The sequence below is a fragment of the Etheostoma spectabile genome, chromosome 14, assembly GCF_008692095.1.
Source record: "Etheostoma spectabile isolate EspeVRDwgs_2016 chromosome 14, UIUC_Espe_1.0, whole genome shotgun sequence".
Lineage (NCBI taxonomy): Eukaryota > Metazoa > Chordata > Actinopteri > Perciformes > Percidae > Etheostoma > Etheostoma spectabile.
In genome coordinates this window covers 4,277,693-4,286,207 of record NC_045746.1, presented here as the reverse complement: position 1 = coordinate 4,286,207, position 8,515 = coordinate 4,277,693, and the positions used below count along the sequence as shown (strand labels likewise).

General features: G+C 40.4%; 1 protein-coding gene and 1 long non-coding RNA gene across 2 annotated transcripts in view; one reads left to right on the top strand and one right to left on the bottom strand.

Moving 5' to 3' along the window:
• Nucleotides 1-8,515, top strand: part of cdk6 (cyclin dependent kinase 6) — a 34,741-nt gene that overhangs the window by 11,919 nt on the left and 14,307 nt on the right. The window contains 1 exon segment of the mRNA XM_032535865.1: nt 1-50. This exon segment is cut by the window's left edge and continues 4 nt beyond it. Coding sequence (XP_032391756.1) covers nt 1-50 — 50 coding nt within the window.
• The window catches only part of LOC116701858 (uncharacterized), an 18,593-nt gene that overhangs the window by 6,611 nt on the left and 3,467 nt on the right, over nt 1-8,515 (bottom strand). The window contains exon 2 of the long non-coding RNA XR_004335019.1: nt 6,520-6,524. This is a non-coding gene — a long non-coding RNA (uncharacterized LOC116701858). The remainder of the gene's footprint in view (nt 1-6,519; nt 6,525-8,515) is intronic.

Here is an 8,515-nt window from a genome sequence, read left to right as displayed (position 1 = left end):
ATTTTGGTCTAGCTCGAATCTACAGCTTCCAGATGGCCCTCACCTCTGTGGTGAGTTATGTTGTTCAATTTCTGAACTCACTCCGGCCCATCCAATAGTTCCCTGCAACAGAGTGAATCAAAACAAACTGTCCCAAAATCTCATCTTAACTAGCAATGATATTGATTCAATGTTAAATGATGACGTTACCTTGTGTCAGGACTGCTCCATGGACTAAGTGGTAACGTTAGTACAGAGTTTTTCCGTTTAGTTTCATCTTCAAAGGATCCCAAACTTTGGACACTTTGTCTCTTCCTCACCCCTTGCTATTTCCTCTATTTTCTTCCATAAATGATCGAGTATAGCAATCTGTTGAGGTACAGTGATATTTTATTGAGAGAAGAGAGCAAATTTAAATGGTTTACATAAATCTCGCCTTTTCTTTTAACGTGAACATATTCCTAACCAAAAAGAGAAGGAACAAAAAAACACAAGCTAGAAAAGAAAATATCAGCAAAACAAGTGAGAGAATAACAAGAACACATTTATGTACTGAAACCAGAAACCTTATACCCTTATCACCCTTCTGTCTACTTTTCTCTCAAAACCCATCTCTTTGACCTTATACTTTATTTTGTGAAAAGTGTGTAGAGTCAATGTAGTGTGTGTACACTCATTGCATATGCTTTTATCATTGGAAATTCATATTTTTGCTGTCATTCTTACTCTGAAAGACACACACACTGCCTTAAATTAACCTCCCATCTCCAGGGAGTTAAATGAAAAAGGTCTAATGTGATGTATTGGGCACTTAAGAGGGCATCATCGGTTGGCTCTGCTGCCCTGGGCCAAATGATAGGGTTTCTCTGTGTAAAGTGAGAGCCAAGGGCCCCTGTGGTCTGTCTCAGAAATCCCTCAGTGGCTGTTGCAGACAGGGATGGGACAGCCGAGGAGAGACAGACACCCCTCCCTTTCGACTGTCGGCACTTTGATGTCCAACTGTTGAGTTCTGGGCTCTGATGACCAGATAAAAAAAGAGAGGGAGAATGAAAGGAGTCTTTGGAAGAGCCTGAAATAGGGAGAGATGAGACTTTTAAGATTAAGGTAGCCAGCAACAGTAGCTGAGTACATGGTTATAAGCCTGTATTTATGAGAGACAAGGAACATTTTCTGATCTGGTTCACATTCACACAGATATAGGGATCAACCAATGCTGGTTTTTCATGGCCGATACCGGTTGTTATTAGTAGTAAATGAAACCAATATTTGTAACCGATATTCATTTACAGTGTCAAAAATTAAGATTTTGGAATATCACAAACTCCAATACAAACTTTGTTTAAATGCTTTAAGCTATTATTTAATAAATTAGGAACTTTCGACATAATACCCACAAAAAGATTGATAGTGTTGTGGGCAGAATATTAAGTTTGACTCAGTGGTGAGTGAAACAGAAGCAGAGGACAGACACAGAGGTGTAGCAGAGCCAAAGTAGCGCACTTTTGAATTAATTTACTTCATTGGTTATCAGGCAAATAAAACACTGATACAGATAATCTGCAAACTGCCAGGGCCGATAATCGCTCTATCCCTAAATAAATGCACTCATGCCTTTTAGCTCATTTGCTAATCAACATGACCAGCCTGGACCCACCAAGCTCATTTGGATGTGGATATTGTCAGTGTATTGTACATATGTCAGTCATGTCAAAAATTAATTTCAGGTTTGTGATATTCATTTTAGCACAGGCCTTCTCGTGAAGTACAAATTATATACTTGTTTTGTTTGTTTCATTTTGTGTGTAATAGTGACATTGTCACTGAGACATTAATGACTTGGCATTACAACAGACAGACACAACATTGTCTGCATGCTATCTAGCATCAACCGAACAATATTACCCACCAAGCATTAACCAACAGTAGCTACTTGTCAACCAGCACATTGTAGTAATGTTAATGTAGATCAATGAAATGTAATAAAGAAGGTCTCTGCTGTATTACTGTGTTGCAAAGTGGCATGTAATTAATCACAAAATGCCATGTGGCATAAAAAAGCAGTATTACAGTTATTGAGTATGACTATTTCTGTGACATTGTATGATTAACAATTACTCTCAAACCTATCGTCTGGGTTCCCGTGTTTTGACGGAAGTTAGAGTATTTAGAGGGGTCAAAGGTTATTTGACGCCAGAAATAAAATTACAGATTTCTCTGGGTTTGAACATTCTTGAAAACATTTGGGGTAGTGTGACTACACAACTCAACAAAATATATAAGGCATGTATAGTCGTTTTTAGATATTTAAACGCAGAAATGGTACATATTGTACCTTTTTTTATGAAGAGGTTGTACAAATTATACTTTGTAACTTTATGGTGTGTGTGTGTGTGTGTGTGTGTGTGTGTGTGTGTGTGTGTGTGTGTGTGTGAGATAGAGAAAAGGAGCGTGGAGTAAGGAATTTAAGTTTTATCTGAAATAGTTACATTTTTGTTCACTGATAATAAATGTAATACTGGGGTTAGGAGCTTTATATTAAAAGGCGTTATTAGGAAGTTGCTATGTTTTTTAGAATTTCAGAAGCAGTTTTTTAAACTGGTCAAATTTCAATCATAGGCTTTTTTTCTTCAAGCTTTTTCTCTCTGAGTACTGCGTGACCAACCATTGTTATCAAGGGTATTTTATGATTCAATAAACTATCAGTATTTCCTTCAGTTAATTTCTTAATTTATCATCAATTGATGTTGAAATACACATTCAACTCTGAGGAAACATATCATTTACATGTTGTTACACAATATATGTGTGTGTGTGTGTGTGTGTGTGTGTGTGTGTGTGTGTGTGTGTGTGTGTGGTTGGGTGTTGTTTGTGTTTGTGTGTGTGGGGGTGGTGTGTGTGGGGTGTTGTGTGTGTGTGTGTGTGTGTGTGTGTGTGTGTGTGTGTGTGTGTGTGGGGTTTCACTTGAGGTTTTGCCCTTGTGTAGATGTTATACTTTATTTATGACTAGATTTTTGTCAAGGGTAGAATTCTTACCCGGGAATTCACCCTTTAAGACATGAACGTCCTAATCCAGTCCCCGAAACTACTCATGCACACACAGAGGCACTTAACATGTGAATGTGTTGTGCACACACTCAAACACTCATTTCCTTTCTTGGTTATACTGACTGGGCCACAAAATGAGATGGAGCAGGTTGTGCATGTGTCAGTGCACGTGAGCGCTGGAGCGTAGTGCTGCAATGTGAGCGTGGGGTCTTTGGTTCTACATGAATGTTCCTGTGTCTGGAATCCCCCTATCAGCACGCGCACACACACACACACACCATTCATCCATTCAGTATTTCCTCTTGCTAATAAAAGCAGATAATCTACACTGCATGCAGCGCACATGGACACAAATACACACAAAATTTAAGAGGATCTTCCCCTTTGCCCAACAGACCAACAGTTGCTTATTTAGTCACCTAATGCCACCATTACTGGCAGACAGATGGGTTTTGGAGAACTGCTGTTGCTTAAGTGAACAAGACACTTCTCTCTCACTTTCAAAGTGATTCATTTAGCACTTTTAGAATGACAAGATGGCTGAAGTGAGCATTTGCATAAAGTTGTCAAAAAGAGTCCCTTACTTTTTTTTCCCGGTGTCACTAACTGAAAGTAGCACTCTTGTACTTTTCTGCTGATGATTTACCAGCATTGCTTGAACTTCTCTTTTTTGTGATGAATTTGCTTTCTCACCTAGCAACCAATGGGTTGTTAATGTCATTGACAGAAAATGGGGTTTGTGTGGATATAAACGTGTTTGATGGAGTCTGGGTGCATTTGCACATGCATGGTTGTGTGTGACGGATGGCCTCATCTGCATCACCCACCTACTATGTTGCACATATTTCACCCTCCCCGAGAGAGAGAGAGAGGGAGGGAGACCACCCATTGGGTTGTTACTGGGGTCCAGATTAGGCTGCCCCTAGAGGTCCGTTGCTTTGTTTATGTTTTTTTTAACAACCCTAGAATGGCTACAGGCTCATTGTACTGCCTTGAGTGACAGGCAGATAGGAAAAGCTGATGAGTTAATCTGAGCGGAGAGGGTTTTTTTCTGTCTCATTGAGAGCCCATTTCTGCCAAAGAACTTCAGGGAAAACCATTTCTTTTGATGTTGTTTCAATTTGGAATAAATGCAACAGAAAAATACAACCCACGAGTCTGTAGTGATACTGAAATTCCTTTTGGGTAATTAAGTGTTAAAATACGACTTATTAACATCCAAACACTGTTACAAATTTGAGCATGTTTGATCAAAGACCCTGCTAGATATAACAAGTTAGAAGGAAATCTTTCATCATCTGACTTGGACTCATCCAATCAGGCAGTACAGATTACTCATATGTTACTTAGACCTGCTCAAAATCAGTCAGCTGCTTCAGGCATTGCAAAAAATACAATGATTATTACCATCTAATAGCATTATCTGATAGTGGATGAGTTAAGCTCACCAACAGATTGTAATACATACTACTTACGTATTGGAAAAATGCAGTTTGCAGCTCTGGTGAACTAGGAATATCTTCGCTGTCAAAAGTAATCATCAAACCAAAGTGCATTTTTAACAACTAAATCTAATGGAATATTTTATTTCACTGACGCAGATCAGTCACGTGTCATTCAAACACTGTAGACAGTGTAAATAATGAATGAATCTAGAAACTAAGAACTTAACTAGCAACGGTTAGCTCCGTCACCGCCTAGTGGATAAACTGCTTTTGTGAATTTGTCTCCTCCTTTGAAAGTGACAAAGGTATAGAGGTTAAGTCAGGTGTTTTTAAAAGATAACTTCCAGTAACCTGACCATGTTGGCGTTTTCATCTTCCCTAGCCACATATTGGTAACCATTGTAGTACAAGGCTGACAAAATAGTCCCGTGAAACCCATTAGCATCCACGCTCAAGCATGTCATGCGCATGTCGTTGCCTGTTAAATTAAATTTGGAAAACTCAAGGGGAATGCCACCAGACTATTGTTGTCGTCAACGTCCTGTGTTTTTCTAGTTTGAAACCAAAATAAACTGAGGGGTGCCATAATTCACAGGAGATAAGATAAACCTATTAGTAACAAAAAATGTCTTTTTGTCTTGTCTCTGAGCTTATCTAAGTGAGTCTGAGTTAATTGAGTTGCACAATATATCAAAGGGAGTTTTATGATTCTTTAACCCTGGTCCTTTCCACTTTTTTCTGTGAATAAATGGTTTCTAAATTTCCTTTTTATATGGTCAAAGGAACCAATTAGTTTTAGTTAAAACTATCTTTTAACACAGTCTGTGCAGTCACTGTCAGGGTTTCCTGTAAACTGTTGTTGGTGACTTACAAAGTAGTAAAATTGTTACCTGATCAAAGGTATTTTCCCAATTCTTCCCCCTAGTTCCTCGGCTTATAGCCCTCCCACTATGCTTACCATAATAAGACACCCATATCTCAGACGACATTAAACAAATTGAAACCAGATTTCCTGCCTGCGCTCACACAGCAGACAGGCTTTTAAAATACGAAGCTTTCCAGCGCAGTCAGACTCTTCAGTCTGGATTTTGTGTTTTCACTCTGAAAGTGTTTCCTATTTTTAGGCCGTTGTTTGACTACAAATGTGAGTTAAAAACTGTGGGTGTGGGTTATTGGAAAGCGTAGATTGGTGTGTTCTCACTCTCTTGCAAGTTATGATAATCTTACAAGATAGTGACAGCGATAATGCAGATAAGATGTCTAAGTCTGCAAACCACATGCTTCTTTCTTTTTAGTGAAGCTTTATTTAAGTTTTTGAGATGATGATTTTGAGACAACCTCTTTGTAAAACATGGAGTCTTAGGACTCCTGTAATCTTTAAGGTATGCTATGCTGTACATGCAAGTAGCGCACCGTCACTAGTAGTGCAACAGAGTTCAAGAACAGACAGTGATGGAACTGAAATTTGTCAGTGATGACCAAGGATGAACTGGACGGTTGTGTCTGGGAATTTTTTCTTTTGCCACACAATATGTTTCTACTCTAGACAGACAGACAGAAAGGCAGGCAGGGAGAGGGAGGGGGAGAAACCCTTGCACTGCACGCAGAAGAGCACGTGCAGCGCACTCTGGGAATGTTTAGATATCTCCTCAAACAGCTCTGCATGGGAAAAAAAGGAAAAGTCTTCCTCTATGCTTTGACTGCCGGAGCTAAGGGGCTGGCCCAATTTGACAGAAGCAAACATGCACAGTTCACATACATACAGTGTATATATCAACAGGGTTATACTGTACACTCATGCATTAAAAGCCAGACAGTCACATTGTTATTCATGTTTCACACACAGATTCAGGCAATTAAATGCACAGTTCAAGTCTTATTTAATTGTTGCTCTGTGTACCCCCTATTAAGTGAGACTGAAAGAGCAGCGGTAGCACTCCCCTACACCTCACTGCATTAATTGTTGATGGTCTCTTGGCAATGCTCCAGGTGGGGAAAAGTGGGTACTGACCGGTCTGTGTATGGTGCACATGCACACTCCCGCACACACGGCATCTGGATATTAAAGCCTTGTCTGTACCAGCAACGGGAAGAGGAGGAAAAAAAGAGAAAAAATTACAGCATATATCAGGAATTTTCCAGCTAATGATGTGCGGATGTGGTAGCACTGGGGAAGAGAGAGCCACTGACTGTGCTGTCTTTGTTTCGCTCGCCGAGGGCCCCATGCTGCATTCCTGTACACTGTGCATACTTTGGCAACAGTTGTAGTGCCCTTTTTTCTGTTTTACTGTATACAGTGTGTGCTGCTCTTTCAATTTTCTTTCTAGCCTTGTAGCTATGTCGCCCCCTTCTCTCAGCCTTTACCTTTTCCCCTCCTTTTCTTTTTAAATCTCTCTCTCTCTCTCTCTCTCTCTCTCTCTCTCTCTCTCTCTACTCTCTCTCTCTCTCTCTCCCCCCCCCTCCCTCCCCCTCTTATTCCTTTTCGGCCTTCTTTTCTCTTGCAGCTGTATTGTTGGGACTGTAAATTTGTGTTTTTTGTAGAACAAGAAAAAGAAAGAGGGAAAGTGAGGGAGGAGTGAAATAATGGTGTTTACAACATGGCTGACTGCTAGAGCTTTGAATGGGGCCTCTCTGCAGACACACCATTACAGCCTCAGCTTCACTGTACTCTCAGTGCATAGTTTTGCACATTATTATTATAACATCCGCTCTCCTTCTCCCATATGTGGCTTGCCTATACACTCGGAAGCCCTTATCAGTTTTGCTTAGATACACATAGGAAGACTTTAATTTGCGGTGGAGTGCTTTCAGGAATGTAATCAAATTTTAGTTTAAGTCTTGAAGCAAGAAACACAGTCGAGCCATTTACCTGAGACTTAACTGCACCCCATGTTTATTCCACTATCTAGTAATTGCTGAAATTAACTTTGAATCCTGCTCTTATTGACTCAATTACAAAAACCATGTGCCCTCTGGTGCATCAAAGTACCTCTCTCTCTCTCTGTGTGGGTGTGTGTGGTGTGTGTGTGTGGTGTGTGTGTGTGTGGTGTGTGGTGTGTGTGTGTGTGTGTGTGTGGTGTGTGTGTGTGTGTGTGTGTGTGTGTGTGTGTGTGTGTGTGTGTGTGTGGGTGTGTGGTGTTGTGTGTGTGTGTGGTGTGTGTGTGTGTGTGTGTGTGTGTGTGTGTGTGTGTGTGGTGTGTGTGGGTGTGCGAGATCTTCATCTGGCTTCCTCAGTGAGAGGGAATGCAAACATGGGCCCCAGGCCAAGCTTCATCAGCTCCAGTGCTGAAGCCCAAAGCCCCGGTCTCATCCTCAAGACATCAGGTCGCTGGGAAGGTCCCCCTCGGAAGCCCACATTAGGAGGGACAGGAAAACGTTTGTGTTATGTTAGCAGTGGATAGGGGTGAGGGAGTGTAACAACTCAACATAATTTGTCTATTAATTAAAGGGAAATTCCAGTTTATTACAACTTGTGTATTATTTTTGTTGTTTGGGTCATCATACCTTTTGTGCTTGTCAAAGTCATTGCTAAGTTCTGGGAACACTGCAACATACTGCAACCATCTGATCGGGCTGGGGAAAAAAGTGGTCAGACAATCAAACAGGTTGTCACCAAGGCAGCCATTTAAAGTAATTATTTGATAGTTTGAGAAATACTCTTATTCCCCTTCTAGGAAAGACTTAAATTGGAAGATCAATACCACTCATGTTGGTCTATTAAATATGAAACTACTGCCAAGGGGCAATTAGCTTAGCTTAGGTCTGTCCAAAGTTTAAGTTCACCTACCACCACCTCTATTTAACACATTATATCCAGTGGTTAAAGTGTGATCTGGCAGGTGGAGAAACCCACTCTTACTACTTGCTAGTTTACCAATCTCGTTATTTTCTTCTACCAAAACAGCGGGGAACAGCAGCAGCAGAAATTGCCAGGAGTTGAGTTTTAATTAATGCAGTGACTGGTTTTAGTCGCATGCCAAATTAATCGGAACACAAAGGCTTACCTCCTAATTTACCACATTATTATTATTATTATTATTATTATT